Raw genomic sequence first — 20419 nt, 5'->3', positions numbered from 1 at the left:
TGGGGGGCACTTGGGAGGCAGCCGGGGGACCCTCCGAGCACGGTGGACAGAGGCTACATCATCCACTGAATCCAGCAGGATCACGAGGGACTCAAAGTTTCGGCAGGAGACGGTGTGGGGGAGGGTGTGGAAAAACTGGACCACCCTGGTATGTGCCTCCAAGACCTGGGCAGGGGGCAGGGGTAGCCCGTAGGCCAGGCACACCTGGAAGCAGATGCTCTGGCGCAGGCCTCGGGCGTCGGAGCTCATCTGTGACGTCCCCAGAAGCCGCAGAACGGTCACTGTCTTGTGGCCAAGCAGCCCTGGCATTTGCTCAGCCAGCTTGCACATCAGAGCAGTCTTTCCGATGCCCGGGGGTCCAAAAAGCACCAGGGGTGGGTGGGGGTGTCCGTCGCTCTGCTGGAGCCGCTGCCCCAGCTGGGTTAGGAGCTCCTGGCGCCCACAGAAGGTCCGGGGGGCCTCGGCACGGAGCCCCAGGTGGTGGCGGATCTCCTGATAGAGCCATGCCAACTCCTGCCTGCCTGCCTTCAGTTTCTGGAGGCACTCGAGGACCTGATGGTTAGCCCTGGCCACAGACTGCTCCCCCAGCTCCTTTGGGTACCGGCCGTGAGCCTTGTTTGGGGGGGTCCACCAGGTCTCGGCTGCATGCCAGGTGGTGGGCCTTGAGAACTCCGGGCTGCATGTCAGCGATGCGCTCCTGGAGGCTGCTGAGAAGGTTCTGGGCGTCTGTGTCCAGGCAACCGGCTGCAAGCTGGTCCACCATCTTGAGGGCACAGACCTCCAGGATGTGTTTGTTGAGGTCTTGGATATCTCTCAGGAAGACGGTCGCCCCCTGGTCCCCGTCTGTTGAACTCAGCAGGCCCCGTTCTATTTCCCCCTCGATGACTGCAAAAGTGGAGGAGATGGGAAGTGAGTGTGGTCAGCATTATGTCATCAGTTGGCTCGAATGGGAACACTTGGGAGACACATTCCGGGGATGGAAACATTGGTTCTCAAGCTTAATGTGTTCCAGAGTCACCTGGCATAACCACAGACAACATGCAAATGAATGCCCTCCAGTGTGTTCCAATAAAACTTTATTTACAAAAACAAGCAGTGGGCCAGGTTTTGCCCTTGGGCCATGGTTTGCTGACCCTGCAGCATGCAGCAGCTGCCCTGAGGACCTGTATTTTCCAGAGCCAAGAGCTCACACTGACTTCTCCCTGGAGGCCATTGTTTTGAAATAGCAGTCAGACTTGAGGAGTTATTTTTGAAGCCTCCCTGGGCTCAGCAGAGGATCCCAGCTCTCTAGCTGAGCGAGTCAGGCCCTTGGAGACAGGACTCAGTCTCAGAGCCAAAGACAAGAACCACTCAAAAGTCCTCCTTGGACTGACCTCACATGCCCCTCAGCCCCATGAGTGAAGGTCAGAGATGAAGGCAACTAACAGTCCCCAAACGGGATCCTTCTTGGACACATTTTGGCATGAACCAATCCAAGACCATCTGTTCTGCCACCAGCAGGCTGTGTGACCTTAGGCAAATCACTGCACCTCTCTGAGTCTCTGTTTCCTCCCTTGTAACATGGGTGTATTAGTCCAACCTTGAAGGGGCTGTTGTGAGGATTTTCTATGAAATAATGCTTGTGAAAAGCTGAGCACCTTACGCTGAAGGAACAAAACTAAACTCAAAAGTTTACAGTCTGTGATCTTATCTTCTATGATATGGTTGAAATAACAAAATAAATGAGATGGAGATGGGTTAATGTTTACCAGTGCTGGGGTTTGTGGGGAGCAGTGAATGCTGCTCTAAAGGGACAGCGGGGGGATCCTTGCAGTGAGGGAACAGTCCTCTGTATTGACCACGGTGGTTACTCGAAGCTACACAGGTGAGAAAATTGCAGAGAAGGAAATGGGCGAGACAAACACACACACACACACACACACACACACACACACACACACACACACACATGGTGTCTGTACAAGTGTGCTCTCTCTGGATTGCAACAATATCCACTTCCTGGTTGTATAATACTATTGCACTCTAGTTTTGCAAGATGTTACCTTTGGGGGAAAATGGGTAAAGGATACCTCTTCCTCCTTTTTTTTTTTTTTTTCTTTTGGCAATTTCCTATGAATCTCTATTTCAAGATAAAAATTTAAAAAAAAAGTTGAGCAAGGTGCCTGGAAAATAATATGCTCTGAAGATGCCGTCCATGACGTGCCCCTGAACTCCACAACTGTTTGTGCTTTCTGCTGATGCCAAGGAGTTTCTATTTGTTCTTTCAAGTGGGACTTCTTAATGGGCGAGGTTTGACATGATTGCTTAGAGATCTCATTGTTGAATGAGATCACGGCCGGGCCAAGACCCTTTAGATCCCTATAATGGCTCCATTAGGTACTACCTCTGACTAGTTCCATTTTACAGATGAGGAAAAGAGAGTCCAAGCTGCCAAAAGTCAATACGGCTGGAAAGGGGCAGGGCTGAGATGTAAATCCAGGCCCATCCCATACTTGGCCCCAGACACTGATTACGGTCCTGATGTCAGACATCTCTATGAGAGCAATTAGCTCACTTGGCTTTGTGTCATAGAGCAAGCAATAGCAACATGGTAAGTGCACAAGAAACAGTAGCCTTAACATTATTATCCATATAAAAGTGTATTCAAAATTGATATGTCAGGACTTCCCCGGTGGTACAGTGGTTAAGACTCTGTGCTTCCAATGCAGGGGGCATGGGTTCGATCCCTGGTCGGGGAAGTTCCGCATGCCGCACAGTGGGGACAAAACAAAAAAAAATTGGTATGTCATTACTAGCCTTGACCAAAGGGTCAAGGTTAGGATCACCTGTGATGTCAAGTAGGCCTCAGGTACCCCTGATGCGATGGGATGGGGAGGGAACTTTACCTCTGCAGTCTTCCTTCCCAAAACCTATAATCCCAATTTAATCATGAGAAAATACCAGCCAAGCCCAGATTGAGGGACATTCTACAAAAGACCTGGCCAGTACTCCTCAAATTGGTCAAGGTCATGAAAAACTGTTACAGATCAGAGTAGCCTAAGGAGACAAAGGACTAAATACAATGTGGGATCCTGGGACAGAAAGATATTGATGGGAGAACTGAGGAAATCCAAATAAAGTCTGGAGTCTAGTTACTAGTCATGCACCAATATTAAATACCGATGTTCATTTCTGAGTTCTGGCAAATGTACCTTGGTAACGTAAGATGTTAGCATTACGGGAAGCCGGGTGAAGAGCATTCGGGAACTCTACACTATCTTCGTAGCTTTATAATGTTGTAACTTTTTTGTTCATCTAAAATTATCCTCAAACAAAAATTTTAAAAATTGGTATGTCTTTACTAGAATGTATATATATAATAGATAATAATCATATATTTTAATAAAATTAAAATACTATTAATAAATAACACTATGTTCAATATCTTTAACTAAATCAATATATTTAATATGTTGATAAAGTGAGTTCATATATTTTATAATGTGGGTAATATAAATTCATATATTTAATATTTTTGATAATATAAATTCATATATTTGATAGTGTGGATAATAGAAATTCATATATTTAATAGTGTAGGTAATATAAATACATATATTTCATAGTGTGGGTAATATAAATTCATATATTTAATACTGTGGGTAATATAAATTCATACACTTAATAGTGTGGGTGATATAAATTCATACATTCAATAGTGTGGGCAATATAAATTCATATATTTAATACTGTAGGTGATATAAATTCATATACTTAATAGTGTGGGTAATATAAATTCATACACTTAATAGTGTGGGTGATATAAATTCATATATTTAATAGTTTGGGTGATATAAATTGACATACTAATAATAAGCTGGAATTACTAACTCATAAATAATAAGAAGAACCTATCTCTTGCTGACAGCCTGCAGTGGGGCAATGGCTTGATCACACTGCATTTTTAGAAAAATCTTTCTGGTAACCAGTGTGGAGGATGGAAAGGGCAGAGGACAAGGCCAGGGGTGAGAGGTAAGGGACCAGCTGGGAGCTGGGTGGTGGACTTACAGTCACAGGGGGGAATCCCTATTCTCCCGCTTGGGCAAAAGAGACTTCTTCTTCCTCTGCCTCAGTTTTCACCTCAGAGGCAGGTACATCGATGAAGGACGACTCCTTAGCAGGGGCCGGCTCTCGACTAACACAGGGTGACCCACTCTTCCAGTTTTCCTGGAACTGTCCTGGGTTTGGCCCTAAAAGTCCAGCATCGTGGGAGTGGCTCAGTCCCAGGCAAACGGGGATGGGGTCATCGTAGTACACGTCCCCCAAAGCCAGGAGCCTGCCTGGGAAAAGGAAAGCAGCCCTGGGAGGAGAGAAGAATCCTAAAAGACTGAAATTAACCAGGACTTGACTTAACTCTCTTGGATCAGAAAAATAATCTTTCTCAGAACTAGGGCTCCGGGAGCTAGGTTGGTTTGGCATTTATAGAAATGCAGACCGTGGCGTTTGGACAAAAAGTGATGTGGATTTTAAACGGGTGGATGTTTCCTGGGGACCCGCAAGGGGAGTCCCGGCAGCCTCACCTGACCGGTGGTAGCGGTGCCACTTCTCCTGGGTGATGAGGCCCAGCCTGCGGGCATCCCGGGCTCCAGAGCGCAGTGCAGAGGTCAGGGTGGCCTCCTCGGGCCCACGGGCCTCCCCACTGCCCAGGGTCTGCAGCAGGTAGGTGGGGGGCACGGCGTTCTCGTCTGTCCGGAAGCGTCGTGCCGCCAGCTCCAGGTCACGTGGCCTGGCGCTCAGCTGAGCTTTCAGCGCCTCCCACTCCTTTTCCTCGATCAGCGAGGGGACGGGACGGGGGCTGTACTGGTCACCTACGAGGGCCTGGAGGAAAGAGGGGTGTGGGGAGTATAGGTTCAGATCTTGGCTTGGGCACTTAGATCTGTGACCCTGGGTGAGGCATGCCGAGCCCTTAAAGTGGTCCTGGAGGTTGTACCATGGAGATAATTATATTAAAGTAAGCAGATAGGTTAGTGGGTCCCCAGAGAAAGAGAACCAGCAATGGCTTTCTTGACATAAGAGAAACCATTTTGGCCTAAGTCATTTTGTGATCTAAGCCTGGCTGCAATGCTTGTCCTTGAACACATCTCAGTAATCAATGATCTTAAGGGAAGTGAGGGAATGCAGGAATAATGGAAAAGCAGTCAAGAAACAATAGTCCAGCGATAAAAAAGAGTCCTAGCTCCTCCTCAAGGGATATACATATAATACATCTTTGAGTTCTGCAGGAACTAAGACTCCTACCCAAGTGGATGGTAGAATGATGATGTGGACCCTCCTGACTTCAGTCAACTAAAGCTTGGACTCTGTGGACCTTTGCCCCAATTCTATGCTGAATTCTCCTCTGCTCAAGCCCCTTCATGAATATGCATGTACCCTGAGCTTAAAACTTCCCCAGTTTTGCTGTTCAGGGAGACACTGCTTTGGGAAAGGTCCCTGGTGTTCCCCTTACTTGCTGCAAGTCATAATAAATCCTTCTCCTGATCTTCCGCTCGTGAGTGAAACAATATTGCCTGCCATGCTAGTAAACAAAGGATGTTGCAGCCATCGAACCATCACATTACAGCCTCCCCGATGGTGAGCCCTGAGGAAACTCAGGAGGGAAACAGGATGTCTGCCATCAAGCAGTCAGCCACTGCCGCCACCCCCAACGATGCACCCTGAGGAGACTCGGGATGAGAAAGCACAGGATACTGGCCCCATATAGCTGAGGTACATATCAAAGGAATAATTTCAGTGAGCCCAAGCTCTTGCATCTTCCCATACATAGGAAAGCAATAAATTCCTTAACTTAAGATATCTAGTTTTCTTTAACAGTAATCTTTTGATATTATTACTACATGGTCTTTGTTGCAAAAACTCCTATCTATATATCCTGGCTTCCCCCTTTCCTCTTTGGAGCAGTCTCTCTGTGTTATTTGAGATGCTGTCTCCCAGGCTTGAAGTCCTAAGAATGTCCACCAAATAAAACATAACTCTCAACTTTTAGGTTGTGCATTTTTTTTTCAGTCGACATGATTTATCTAAGGATCTTCAACTGGAAGACTGTCCTGGATTATCAAAGCGGGCCTGAAATGTAATCCCAAGAGTCCTTATCAAGAGACAGGCAGAGGAAGATTTGACACAAATAGAAAAGGAGAAGAAGATGCTATGACAACAGAGGCAGAGACTGGGGGGGTGCAGCCACAAGCCAAGGAATACCTGGAGACCCCAGAAGCTGGAGAAGACAAGGAAGATTCGCCCTGAGAAAGCTAGGAAGGAGTGCGACCCTGCTGATACCTTGATTTCAGACTTCTGGCCTCCAGATTATGAGAGAATAAATTTCTGTCGTTTTAAGCTCCCTGCCCCCCACATTTGTGGTCATTTGTTATGACAGCCACAGGAAACGCCTTGTTTACCTATTACTAGGTGCTGGCTTGTCCCAGCAATAGAGCTGTGACAAGAAAGAAGGCCTCCCTTGGCTCTGCCCAAATCTCATGCTCTGATGTGGCCCTGGGGGCAGGACTGTCCCCAGTAGCAACCAGGGAGCAGGGTCAGGTTGGGGGGGGGAGGTGAACATGGGTCTCCAAAGTGCAGGGTGGATCCTGTCTTTAGAATTCGATATTTTGTTCCTAATGGATTTGGGGGGGTCAATTTTGTTATTTAAAAAAACCATTGCATTAAAATATTAATTATCCTGATAACTAAGATTTTGGAAGGATTTGCAAGGTCCCTGGGCCGTTTGGGCCTGGGGGAAGCTCAGAGATCATCCTCCCATCCCTCATGATGGGGGATCATGTCCCCCATCCCCCATGCCACCTGGAAGCTGCATTGTGCTTTTGACTGCCTGCCATTTGGGTTGCAAAATCGAATTCTTCCTGGAGTTCATTTTCTCCCCATCTCCCTTTTTTCTTTACAAAATTTTTTTCGTTTCTTTTTTCTTTGAAACACAACAAAATGATCAATCATCAGGCTCAATCATCAGCAAAATTAGAAGACTGGAAAAAAAATGTGTGAAGGAGATACGTGAGCCAGATGGTACAGCCTTTCAAACATTAGGATGTATTTTAAAGCAATAATTAAAATAGGAAACTATACTCAACACTTTTTCATAACCTGTAAGGGAAAAGAATCTGAAAAAGAATATACATGTATAACTGAATCACTTTGCTGTACACCTGAAACTAACACAACATTGTAAATCAACTATACTTCAATAAATAAATAAATAAAATAAAGTGGTTCAGACTTCCAGTTATAAGATAAATATGTCCCGGGGAGGTAACGTACAACATGATGCATGTAGGTAACACTGCTGTAGAGTATATTTGAAAGTTGCTAAGAGACTAAATCCTAACCATTCTCATTGCTAGGGAAGAACATTTTCCTTGTTCATATCTATATGAACGGATGGGTGTTAACTTATTTAATAATCATTTCACAACACATGTAAGTCAAGTCATTATGCTGTACACTTTAAACTTACACAGTGCCGGATGTCAATTATATCTCAATAAGATTGGGAAAAAAAAGAAAAATTGATGCCAACATACAAAGAAAAGTATAGAACAGAAGAATGAAAACACAGTGGTAACTGTATAGATAAAACTTGCTACATAATAAAGAAAGATTTTCGCATCTGCTGCCAGGTCTTAGTCTTTTTTTTTAAGGAGACAATCTCTAAGGCAGCACTAGAACTTCTGGAAGTGCTGGAAGTGTTCATGTCCTTGCTGCCCAATATGGTGGCCACTTGACACAAGTGACAACTGAACCACTGTAATGTGGCTAGTGCAACCGAGGAGCTGAAATTTTAATTCTACTTGACTTTAATGAATTTAAATTTAAATCACCACATGTGGTGCATGGCTACCGCATTGGGCAGTGCAGTTTTAAGGCCAAACAGGCCTCATCTATTTGTCTTTATTTCCCTAGAAAACCGCTTTCATATGGGGACCACCCTTTCCTAATTCCTACATTCTTATCTCCAGGAGAGGTTTTTTTGGGAGCTGCTCAAAGCTTCTTTGTGATTAAGACGTATTGGGCAAAGCTACTTTCTTGCCTTTTTTCCTTTTTACTTTCTAGGACAGGGGTAGGCAAATTTTTCCAACAAGGGCCAAATAGCCAATATTTTCAGCTTTGCAGGCCAGACAGTCTATGTGGCAACTACTGAACTTTGCCATTGAAGCTGGGAAGTAGCCTTGGGCGATATGTAGATGAATGAGTATGACCGCGTGCCAATAAAGCCTTATTTACAAAAACAGGTAGGGGGCCGGATTTGCCCCATAGACTGTGGTTTGCTGACCCCTGCTCTAGGATTTATGAGCCAAAATGCCATAGTTCTTGGTGTATCTGAAACTTGGTGATGTAATAAATCAAAACTCTGGAATATCAGTTGCTGATCATAACCCAAACCATTAATTGTGAGCTGGGGGTTGTTCTGGTGTCAGAGGGAGTGTAGTTGGGGACGAGAGAAGACCCTGATTGGTCTCACCTAGGGGGGAAGTTTGCCCCCGAGGCAGGCTCCAGATAGGGCCACAGAGTCTGCTCCCAACACCATGGGGCACATTGGAGAAAAAACTTTCCATACCCTGTAGATTTCCACCTTCTCTATGGTTTTCTAGGACCTCAACGTTCCCCAGACAAAGTGAATGAGGTGAAAAACCCGGGGGAAGTTTCGGAGCAAATTCTAAGATCCCTTTGGGCTTCAACACTCTGCTCTCCAGCTCACCTGCTGCTTCCACTTGACTGCTAATGTCTGGATCCCAGCTAGCTCCGCAGAAAAATGAGTGCTGTGATCGATTAGCAATGTCTGCCATAGGCAGGCTACGAAGATTGGGTATGATAGCAGAAATGCCACCCACTTCCCTGCACTGACAGGTTTGGCTAAGAAGTAGGGGCCATATCCTGGTGGTGGAATGAGAAGTAAGAGCGAATCCATCCTCCCAAGAGACTCACAACAAAAGCTGGCCCTATGGATGTTTTCCGATACCAGTCAAGCTCCTCCAAGCAGAGTTCCGTGGTCATGTGGTTGGTGGCCTCGGTGTTCCGAATACCCCACCTCAGATCAACCACCTGGAAATAACAAGCGTGGGTTTGTCAGGAAGGTGGTAGGATGGGTGATGTTTTTAAAAATTCCCTTTGATAAAGGTGTAAAATTTCTTCAGTAATTTAAAAAATTTTTAAATTAATTAATTAATTAATGTATTCATTGGTTGGTTGGTTGTGTTGGGTCTTTGTTGTTTCTCTAGTTGCAGAGAGTGGGGTCTACTCTTCGTTGAGGTGTGCAGGCTTCTCACTGAGGTAGCTTCTCTTGTTGCGGAGCACGGGCTCTAAGCCTGCAGGCTTCAGTAGTTGCAGCACGCAGGTCTAGGGCATGTGGGCTTCAGTAGTCGTGGCGTGTGGGCTCAGTAGTTGTGGCACACAGGCTTAGTTGCTCTGAGATATGTGGGATCTTCCCGGACCAGGGATCAAACCTGTGTCGCTTGCGTTGGCAGGCGGATTCTTAACCACTGTGCCACCAGGGAAGTCCCTCTTCAGTAATTTTTGATAGCATCTCTTCAAAGAGGGATGTCTGGATCAAAAGAATTTGAATGACACCCATAATCCCGGTGTAATCATGAGAAAAATATCAGACAGACCCAGATTGGAGACATCCTGCAGGACACCTGGGCAGTCACCCCCAAGACTGTGATGGTCATGAGTACAAAGGAGAAGACCAAGGAGCTGTCCCAGCCACAGGAGAGTGGGAAACTGTGACAACTAAACGTTAACAGGGTTCCCTGGCCGGGGTCCTCAACCAGAGAGGGGACACGAAGAGAAGACCTGGTGACAGTCAAATAAAGTCCAGAGGTTGCTTAATGGTAACGTCCCGATGTCCATTTCTTAGTTATGACAAATATGCCCCGATAATAGATGTTTACAATATAGGGGAAGAAGTAGGTGTGGGGCATATCGGAACTCTGTACCATAGGCAACTTTCCTGCAAATCTAAATTCTGAACTCAAAAATTTACTTAAAAACATTAAAAAAAATTTTTTAAAGAGATTGGGCATTTTCAAACTGTTCCTTTTTAAACGAGGACATGTCCACACTTGTTCGCAGAGCTTTCTTTGCAAAGGAGGGTTTTCGTTTGGCCAGAATCAGATGTGGCAAAGTCTCCTTGGCAACCGCACGCTTGTGGTCCATTTTTGCCTGCTAGGCAGAAGCCGGCCAGGCAGAAGGGTTCAATTCAAGTAGTGAAGCTGACCCTTCAGAAAGCTGGGATGAGGAGAGGGGGATGGGGCTCAGAATGGTCCCTGCCTCCCTAAATTCCTTTGCCCAGAGGGAAAGACATAAAATTCCTAATAAACTACAGCATGGGGTGAAAGGACTACAGTACTGGATGTGGCTGGAGGAGGAAGGGGAGAAGGAAAAAGTGTCAGCTACCAGCTCTGGGCAAGAACCTTCAACTCTCTGGGCCACTGCCTCCCCGACTGCGTCTTGAGGATGTTTACTGTGTTAGTCACACAGCGCCTGGTGGACGTTAAAGGGATGAACATGGGGTGTTTCATCGGTGCTCAGCACCTATGTTTTCCTTTTTAGTGTCTCTGCCATTGAACTATGTCTCATGATCAGTGGCGGGCAGAGTCAAATTCCCATCACAGCACTGCTTCTTTCTTAGTAATATATAAATGCTGGTGGGGGCCGTTGGTGTGATGGGTGACAGTCGTAAATGGCAAGGAGGCAGCATCACCTGAAGCGGAGACTCCAAAGACAGTGTGTTGGTTTCCGTTTGGAAACGTGCAGGCAGCAACATCCCCGCCCTGGGATCGGTGCACTCTATTTGGGGCCCATGGCGACTGCCCGGCTGGTACACCATTAGTGTCCCAGGAAAAAGGCACGTCTCACCTGCCTGCCCACCCCGGATATCCCACGGCCCTCTTAGATGCCCCCGAAGCTGCCCCAGTGCAGGGAGAGCCAGGGAAGGCAGGACAAAACAACAACAAAAGTGACACGCCCAAGGAGCAGGGTCGCAAGGCAGCCACTCCTAGTACTTTGCCACACCACCTGTGCTGACCGCAGTGCCTGTTGGCCATGACCCCTCCGCTCTCCTTTTTTAAGAGGACTTTAAGCCTCCATGGTGTAACGCTGGCACAGGGTCCCTCTAAGCAAAGAGCCCGTGTGATTGCCCGGGTGGCACACCCTCGTTCCCTGACGCTGAGGCAGTGAGGAGGAGCAGTCGGGCCATTACCTCGGACATCAGGCCGTGCTTCTGGCAGAAGGTCTGTACTACGGGGTAGGCGGTGCTCTGTAGGGCTTCCCTCTCTGCATCCGTATCTGCAAGGAGTGGCATGGAGGATATGAATAGGAAGAACCCAGAACTCTTCCCTGCCCCACGGCTCTGCTTTTAGCCTCATTTGCTCCCACCAAGGCTGGGACCCTTCACAGTGAATCAAAAGATACAAAAAACAGGGGGTAAACTAGAAAGACCAACTACGCCCAGGACTTTCCTGTTGTTAGTGCTAAAAGTCCCACATCCCAGGAAACCTCTCAGTCCCAGCTAACCAGGATGGTTGGTCACCTTAGATTAGAATTGCCAGATAAAATACAGGACACCCAGTTGATTTACATTTCAGGATAAACAATGAAAAACTTGATAGCATAAGTATAGCCCACTCCATAGATCCCAGAATTTGCATTTCTGATAAGCCCTGTTCAACTTGCACTCGGGATAAACACCAAATCATTTATTCACATAAGTATGCCCCTCTCTGCACACTATTTGGGATATACTTATACTTAAAAGATTATTGGTTGTTTATCTCAAATGCAAATTGAACTGGGTGCCCTGGTTTTGTTACCAGTGGTGGTGGTTTGGTTTTTTTACTTTTGCTAACTCTGGCAGCCCTACCTAGGGTAAACCTGGATTCTAAGACTTTTTCCACCACTTGACTTCACTGTGTGGCCTTGTGCCAAGTGTCAGGCTATCCTCAGTTTCCCCCTCTGTAAAATGGGGGTGATGCCTCTACTTTGAAGGACTGCAAGCTCCCCAAAGTCAAGAACCTCTGCCTGTCTAGGTCACTGATAATTTCTCAGCCCTCAACCCAGGGGCTCAATAAATGTTGTTTTTGGTATAAATCAGGTGTTTTTGGTTTTGTTTTAATATCTGGAGAAGAGGTTATTAAACATTTGCCAGCACACACCACGCAGTCTTTGCCTTCATGGAGCTTACAGCCTGGTTGGAAGAGTCAGACATTAAATAAACACATAACTTGAATAACTACAGCTTATGGGGCCTGGGGCTTCATGGGTTCCAGGACCTGCTGGAGCCCAGTATGAATACAACACATGGGCGAAGTGAGGATCAAACCAGATATAGCTGAGGAATGAACAGGGTCCCCTTCATGCAGAGCCTTGTAGCTATGGGAAGATTCAGGCACTTTTTAAGCCTAGAGGGTAGAATGTTCATCGTTAATATTCGTTGCAATATCATTTGCTACTCACAGTAACTCTGTCAAGTCAGGCTCTGAGCCTGGCTTATGGAGGAGGAAACAGAGGGTCAGGGAGGCTCTCCCTCACCGGTTCCTACGTAGGTCACTGACCCGGCTGCATTCACATCCAGGTCTCTTAGAGGACCCTGCGAGACATGCCCATTGCCCTGGTGTTGCCTGAGCTCCCAGCCCTGCCCTGTCCCTTACCTGAGACCGTAGAGCTGATGAAGATGGCCACACTGCTGGATGGAAGTGCCGGGAGGGGGCCTGACTGACCCTGGAGAGGCCGCCGGCGGGTGCCCGGGCTGAGGGGCCTGACGTTCGTGCTGCCCGCCCACCTGGACAGTCCTTCCCCAGGAAAGGGCCTGGGCCTCAGAGACCTCACGCCAGTGGCCAGATGGCCTTCCTAGGAGGCCAGCCAGGCAGGGCCATCTGGAGCGGGGTTCCCATCTCACTCTCTCAGGTCCCCTCGGCTACCTGCAGGCTCTGTCACCTCCAGCGCCCCCGGGGGGCTGAACCAGTGGCTCTCCACTGCTCTGCTTGGTCTGCGAGCGCTAATGGGGGAATGTTGGACAGCGGCCTCCCAGCCAAGGCCCCTGGATGTTGACTCCTCCAGGCACCGGAGCCTTTTGCCCCTCAACCAATAGCTCCTCACCCCGGGAGCTCAGCGGTCACCATAGCAACTGCAGTTTCCTGGCGCTTGGTGTTGGGGCCCAGGGACCAGCCAGCCTCCCAAACACCTGGGTCTCTTGGGGCTCCATGAAAGTTGAGCCTGGGCCCAGGTGTGCAGATGGAGGCCGTGCGATGCTGGGAGCCGTGCCCAGTCCTGGCAGGACAGGCGAGAAGGACAAACTCAGTGGAACCCCCCACCCCATCCTGTGCTCACTGATGAAGCACAGGTGCCAGGTGTACTATTTAAGCCAGCAGTTCTCAACTGGGGGCCATTCTGCACCCCTAGGGGACACTGCAATGTCTGGAGACATTTTTGGTTGTCACGACTGGGAGACGGGGTGCTACTGGTATCTAGTGGGCGGGGCCCAGGGATGCTTCTCAACACCCCACAATGCACAGGATGGTGCGACCACGGAGCATTACCAGCCTGCAAATGTCAGCAGCGCTGAGAAACTGGGCAACCAGCTTTAAATCAACCCTAGTTGAATCTCTCTGCCTGCAGGAAGTGTGGAGCCTGAGGACCGCTCTCCTTGGTAAGAAGGGAGATTAGCGAGTCTCCAGAGGGGCAGTTAAGGACCTACCCATATGAAACTGAGACGTGTTCTTTGAAATAATCAAAAACACCACTTGAACAACATGGATGGATCTTGAGGGCATTATGTTAAGTGAAATTAAGTCAGAGAAAGACAAATACTGTATGATCTCACTTATATGTGAAATCTAACAAAAGCCCAACTTAGAACAGAGAGTAGAATGGTGGTTGCCAGGGACAGTAGGGTGGGAGAAATGGGGATACGTTAGCCAAAGGGTACAAACTTCCAGTTATGAGATGAATGAGTCTGGGGATCTAATGTATAGCATGGAGATTATAAGTAATGATACTGTATTATACACTCAAAAGTTGCTAAGAGAGTTAAATGTTCCCACCACAAAAATGAAATGGTAATTATGTGACACGATGGAGTCATGTTAGCTAATGCTGTGGTGGTAACCATCCTGCAATACATAAGTGCATCAAATCGACACATGATATACCCTAAACTTACACAATGGTATATGTCAATTATATCTCAATAAAGCTGGGGGGAAAATAATCAAAAACATGATCAGGGAAAGACCTTCTCAGGATTTGACTTTATTGAAAATGCTTTGGTGATCTCAGTCCTGCCCACCCACCTCTCAATGTTAATAAACCACAGACAGGAGAAGTGGATACCTTGGCATCCATGGGCTTGCTTGGAGTGCCGGCTCCTCCATCACCTTCTTGGAGGACTTAAGCAAACAGCCTCTCTCCTGGGACGTCAGCTGCATCTTCTGTGAAATGGGAGTGAGAACAACTCAGGGCTGGGCTAGGGTGAGGAGAGAGAGGCATTCACCTCAGGATCAACACGTAAGGAAGCACAATGTGCCTGAAAATCAAAATGAATGCCAAAAGGTCTGTGATGAACAAAATGTGAATGAGGTATTTGGGAGAAAGGTATGTAATGTCCCCACTTTACATATGGGCACTCAATAAATAGTGTTATCAGTTCTACCTAAAAGTCTGAACTTTTTCATACCTTTTCTTTCTCTGCCTCAACTTCCCTTCCCTGCCTGCCCACCCAGCAAAGACTCTGCTGTTCAGGGGTCACCAGGACCACCCTAGGTTTGGAGGATTCACTAGAAGGACTTGCAGAATTCACAAAAGCTGTTTTACTCACCGTGATGGTTTATTACAGTGAAAGGATACAGGTTGGGACTTCCCTGGTGGTTAAGACTCCGGGCTTCCACTGCAGGGGGCGTAGGTTCAATCCCTGGTTTGGGAACTAAGACCCCACATGGTGCGGCCAAAAAAATAAAAAAAAGGATACAGATTAACAGTGGTTGCCTTTGGGCAGAGAGTTTAAAGGCCTTGATTGGAAGGGAAACTTACTTCTCATGATGTAAGCTTTTATACAACTTCAGGCTGATTTTAAATATTGCATTTTCCATTTTAAATGCTAGTAAATAACAGAAAGGATGCCGTCCTGGTAGTCTTTCAGAGCTCCAAAATGCCTCTTCTAAATGAGAGAAAAACAGTTGCACTTGATGTCTCTTTGATGCCGCCTTATTTTTGTAAATGTTTTATTGCTAAAACTGTGAGCTGAAAGGAGATTGTGAATGTAAGAATATTGGTTCTGTGAAAAAGATTAACAAGCAAGTTCTACTTGAGATTGGGTAGTTAATGAGGGCCTCTTTGAGAAAGTCACCAGAAAAAATAAAAGATGCAGATGAAAACAGCCAAGGGAAGAGGAGGTGCATAAGGCAGCATCCAGGAAAAAAACAGTGTTGAGCTTCTAATTGTCCCCTCCCAGTGGAGTCATGTGGGCAGCCTTTAATTCTCACAGCAACAGTGTGTGACAACATGCATGGTGTACTGCCAACCACAGAAACTTACCTTAGTCTTGTTGTCCAGGGTTTTCTCTGGGTGTTGGTCACATAGACATGGCTGACCTCAGTTTCCAGCCCCTCCAGAGGTCCAGCTGATACTACTTGGCCCAAGTCCCCAACTATAAGTCACATTGTTAGCATAGGTTATCTGGCATATCCCAAGGTCCTCAGGTAAACCAAGACACTTTTATCAGGCAGGACATTCCAAGGACTTAGAGATCACCTCCCAGGACCTGGGCAAGGGCCAAATGTTTCACATTCAGAGTGTGGACAACCCAGGCCTGCTGAGTTAATTCTTTGCTGCACAGACTCAATAAATATTGTGACACTGAGTTGACTGTCACCATTTTATGGATAAGGAAACTGAGGCTCAGAGTGAGAACTTTCACTAGTCTGGAAGGGCAGAGTCAGTGAGCGAGTGCTGGCCTGGGACCCTGTCCTCCAGGGAACCCCCAAGGCGAGCCTGGCCATCCAGCCACCTTCCCACAACCCACTGGACCCTCTGATTCAGGTGCACCCTGCTGACCTCACCCAAGCCCCAGCTCTGGACTCCAATGTTGGTTTAGGCTTTCTCTTAGCCCCTCCTCACAAGTCTCCTGACCTTGAATTTGCATCCCCTAAATCTCTGATCCTTACCCCATTTCCCTGGGTCCCCAGTAGGCCCCTTGGACCAGACCTCACTCCAGTGCATGGCCATGTTCTCTTGGTTACCACCTCCTGACTAGGAGGATTGGAAGGTTTTGACCTTGACACACATGCTAGGCTTTTTTTCTATTCCTCTAGCCCAGACTTTTCCAATCTCAGCACTGCTAACATTTGGGACCAGGTCATTCTTTGGAGTGGAGGCCATGTTGTGCATTGTAAGATTATTGAGGAGCATCTTGGCCTTGACTCACTGGATGCCAGTAGCAGACACCCCCATACACACACACACACACGTGCGCATGTGCACACACACACACACACACACACCAAGTTGTGACAAAAATCTCTGCAGACATTGCCAATGTCTACCAGGGGCAGAATCTTGCCTGATTGAGAATCCCTGGTCTACACTGGCCAATTTATTTCAGTCTCAGTGCCTTTGCACGTGCCATACCTGAACTATCCGTCCCGAGTTCTTTCATGTCACTCACATTTTCAGCTTAAAAGCCACCTCCTGAGAGGCTCTCCCTGATCATCCCATTACTCAATGACCTCCCAAGTCACTCCCTATTTTAATTCTCTGCACAGTACTCACCACCAGCTGAATTTTCTTCTTTGCTTGTTTACTGTTTGTCTCTCCTGCGAGAACATGCCTTCCATGTCTGCCAAGGTCGGTGTGCCTGGCACATAGTAGGTGCTGAGTTAATAAATGTCACATCGGCAGGCTCATCCACAATTATCCATCTTTCTCAACTCCTGTTTGTCACTGCAGACAACTAAGCAAGCCTGGATTCCCCAGGAAGGACAGAGGTTTTCCTTGGGGACTCCAGCCTCCCTCTTGGTTCCTGCTGGTGGTGGAAGGGTCAATTTAGAATCTTCTGGGGAAGTAGGTTGGAGAAGTAAGTTTTCTGGGTTTGGCGCTGCTTGGAAGGCGTGCCCCCAGCAATCCTAGTAACTTTTGTCTTAGGTACTTCACAGGTCTCTCCCGGCCAATTCTCCCAGCAACTGGGGTAATGAAAGAAATTGTTTGGCTCTCCAGCCCCGGCTTAGCTGGGCGCTTAGCCAGAATTGGTCATTAACTCTTGTGTGCCGGGCTACTGAACTCATCCTAGCAGATGCCCTTTGTGGAGGGCAGTCTTCACAACAATCTCGAGAGGTGGACATCATGATCCCGTCCCACGAATGAAGGAAATGAGGTCCAAAGAAATGAAGCCCCTTGTGCAGGCCACTTGGCCTCCCTGCGCTTAAGTTTTCTCAACCACCTCCTGGGTAGGTAAGAGAATGAAATGCACTTATAGAGAGTGTGAGGCTTGCGCCATGCCTGGTTCATGCAAAAGACCCGCGAAATGTTGGCTGTAATTAATTACTATTTTTTACTGCTACCAGGTCCACCCAGCTAGTAGCAGAGTCAGGAATCAAAGGCTCCGATGTCAGTGTTTCAGCAAGTGTTAATGGACTCTTAAGTCTCTAGAACAGAGCTTCTCAGCCTTGGCCCTGCTGACCTTTGGGGCCAGATCACTCTGTTGCGGAGCCATCCTGTGCACTGTGGGATATTCAACAGCATCCCTGGTCTCCACCCACTAGATGCCCGTAGCCCCACCCCTCCCAGTCTCGACAACCAAAAACGTCCCCAACGTGGCCACGTATCCCCTGGGGGGCAGAGTCCCCACCTCCCCTGCCTGGTTGAGAACTGCACACCGACCTTGGCAGACATGGAAGTCATGTTCTCGCAGGAGAGACAAACAGTAAACAAGCAAAGAAGAAAATTTAGCTGGTGGTATTGTGCAGAGAATTAAAATAGGGAGTGACTTGGGAGGTCATTAAGTAATGGGATGATCAGGGAGAGCCTCTCAGGAGGTGGCTTTTAAGCTGAAAATGTGAATGACATGAAAGGACTCGGGGAGGATAGTTCAGGTATGGCACGTGCAACACATGAATACAGTGTTACTATATTCATGTCACCATAGTCATATTATTTATTTTTTGAAATTATTTTTTGTTTTTTTAAAAAAATGTTTTATTGGAGTATAGTTGATTTACAATGTTGTGTTAGTTTCTGCTGTACAGCAGAGTGAATCAGTTATACATATACATATATCCACTCTTTTTTAGATTCTTTTCCCATATAGGTCATTACAGAGTATGGGTAGAGTTCCCTGTGCTATACAGTACGTCTTATTAGTTATCTATTTTATCTATAGTAGTGTGTATATGTCAATCCCAATCTCCCAATTTATCCCTCCCCACACCTCTTTCTCCCCCCACCCCGGTAACCGTAAATTTGTTTTCTACATCTGTGCATAGTCATACTATTATATTTCGAAGGACTCTGAAGTTGCTGGTGCTAATACACATACTGTCTCCAATATTCCCAGGGACCTGGGGACTTCAGTTTGCTACCCTGGTTTCCTGATGAGGAAAATAAACTTCAGGGAAATTCAAGAATTTGCCCAAGTTCTCTTGGCAAGGAAATGACAGAGCTGAGAGGCGAACCCCATTTGTTGGCTACATCGGAATCTGTGGGTATTAAAGAATTCTTGCCAAAGTTTTTAAAGCATGATAATGGTATTGTGGTTAGTTTTTTTTTTTTTTTCCAAGTCTTTACCTTTTAGAGACTCAGAACAAAATATTTACAGAATGATAAGATTTATAGAATGACTGGGATTTGCTTTGAAATAATAATCTTAGAAGGTGAGATGGATGGAGTGCGGTTGGCCAGAGGGTAATGGTGGTCAGGGCTGGGGCTGGAGGCTCATTTTACCACTCTGCCTACTTTTGTGTTTCCAATTCTCTGCAGTAAAACTGTAAAATATTCTTACATCTTGCTCTTAGGAAATAGTCATGATTATCATTATGTATTGAGTAGGGGCTGAGCCCTAGGCAGATTTCCAAACCTCCTCTGCCATCCCGTAAGCCTAATGTTATCATTCCCACCTTACAGAAGAAGAATCTTGGCTAGGAGATGTTAATAAACTGAATCAAGCTCTTAGCCTGGAAGGAGGTTCCGGGGCTGAGCATGAGTGGGGAAGCAGCGCCCCCTGGAGGCCATCGCTGGGCCTGGCTCGTGAGCTTGGACCCCGTGCGGAGAAGGACGGGGATGCAGGAGAGGTGCTGGCTGGCCTGGGGTGCAATATTTGGGCGGGGGGGGGGGGGGGGGGCGGGGCGCCAAAACAACACAGCAGTAGAGATAAATAATATTTTTTTATTTTTTTATTGTTGTAAAAGGATAAATAATATTTCAATGCAATATTTTAAAAAACATCAAAATCAACGAAGAAAACTCCACCTCAGTTAAATATCACAATTTAAAATACAGTGAAGTGGGAATTCCCTGGCGGTCCAGTGGTTAAGACTTGGCGTTTTCACTGCCCTGCACCCAGGTTTGATCCTGGTTGGGGAATTAAGATCCCACTAGCTGAGGAGCACGGCCAAAAAAAAAAAAAAAAAAAAAATACAGTGAGGTGAGTGAGATGAGTATACAAATGCAGGATCCTGTTTTTATTAAGATTTTGGTTATCATGGATTTTTGTTTGCATTGAGTCTCATTTTTTTTAAATTACTTTAAAATATTATTTATTTGCAAATCAAAACCACAATGAGATACCACCTCACACCCACTGGGACAGATATCATCAAAACAGTAGAAAGTAACAAGTGTTAGCGAGGATGTGGGAAAATTGGAGCCCTCACGAGCTCTGCCTAGTGACAATGTAAAATGCTGTAGCCGCTGTGGAGAACAGCTTGACTTCATTAAAAAGTTAAACACATGGGACTTCCCTGGTGGTGCAGTGGATGACTCCGTGCTCCCAATGCAGGGGTCCTGGGTTCCATCCCTGGTCAGGGAACTAGATCCCACATGCCACAACTAAGGATACAGCCTGCCGCAACTAAGACCTGGTGCAACCAAATAAATACATAAATAAATATTTTTTTTTAAAAGTTAAACACAGAATTACCATATGATCTGGCAATTCAACTCCTGTATATACCCAAGAGAATTGAAACAGATGTTCAAACAAATCCTTGTACACACTTATTCGTAGCAGCACTAGTCACAATAGCCAAAAGGTGAAAACAACCCAAATGTCCATCAACTGGTGAATAAACGAAATATGGTAAATTCATACAACAGAATATTATTCAGCCATAGACAGGAATGAAGCACTGGTACATGATACAAAGCGGATGAACCTCAGAAGCATTACGCTGAG

The 20419-nt window shown here is 46.7% G+C and overlaps 1 protein-coding gene and 2 long non-coding RNA genes across 3 annotated transcripts in view; 1 reads left to right on the top strand and 2 right to left on the bottom strand.

Annotated features, from left to right (window-relative positions):
* NWD1 (NACHT and WD repeat domain containing 1) overlaps positions 1 to 12612 on the bottom strand; it is a 67595-nt gene extending 54983 nt beyond the window's left edge. The window contains 6 exon segments of the mRNA XM_082455090.1: positions 3 to 624; positions 626 to 885; positions 4560 to 4857; positions 8968 to 9084; positions 11243 to 11286; positions 11289 to 12612. Of these exon segments, the coding sequence (XP_082311216.1) occupies positions 3 to 624; positions 626 to 885; positions 4560 to 4857; positions 8968 to 9084; positions 11243 to 11286; positions 11289 to 11322 (1375 nt within the window). The 5' untranslated portion in view covers positions 11323 to 12612.
* Positions 12613 to 14269: 1657 nt separating this feature from the next.
* Positions 14270 to 14945, bottom strand: LOC309657515. Its single transcript, XR_014261831.1, has 2 exons — positions 14855 to 14945; positions 14270 to 14468 (listed from the first exon to the last, which is right to left on the bottom strand). It is a non-coding gene; the product is annotated as an uncharacterized lncRNA (long non-coding RNA).
* A 2951-nt stretch (positions 14946 to 17896) lies between these two features.
* On the top strand, positions 17897 to 20136 carry LOC309657517. The gene is made up of 2 exons (XR_014261832.1): positions 17897 to 17985; positions 18584 to 20136. It is a non-coding gene; the product is annotated as an uncharacterized lncRNA (long non-coding RNA).
* Positions 20137 to 20419: the final 283 nt, after the last annotated feature.

This window comes from Balaenoptera physalus, assembly GCF_965194825.1.
Source record: "Balaenoptera physalus genome assembly, chromosome: 3".
NCBI classification, from domain to species: Eukaryota; Metazoa; Chordata; class Mammalia; order Artiodactyla; family Balaenopteridae; genus Balaenoptera; species Balaenoptera physalus.
The sequence above is the reverse complement of the archived record's forward strand: the minus strand, read 5'-3'. Positions and strand labels throughout refer to the sequence as shown.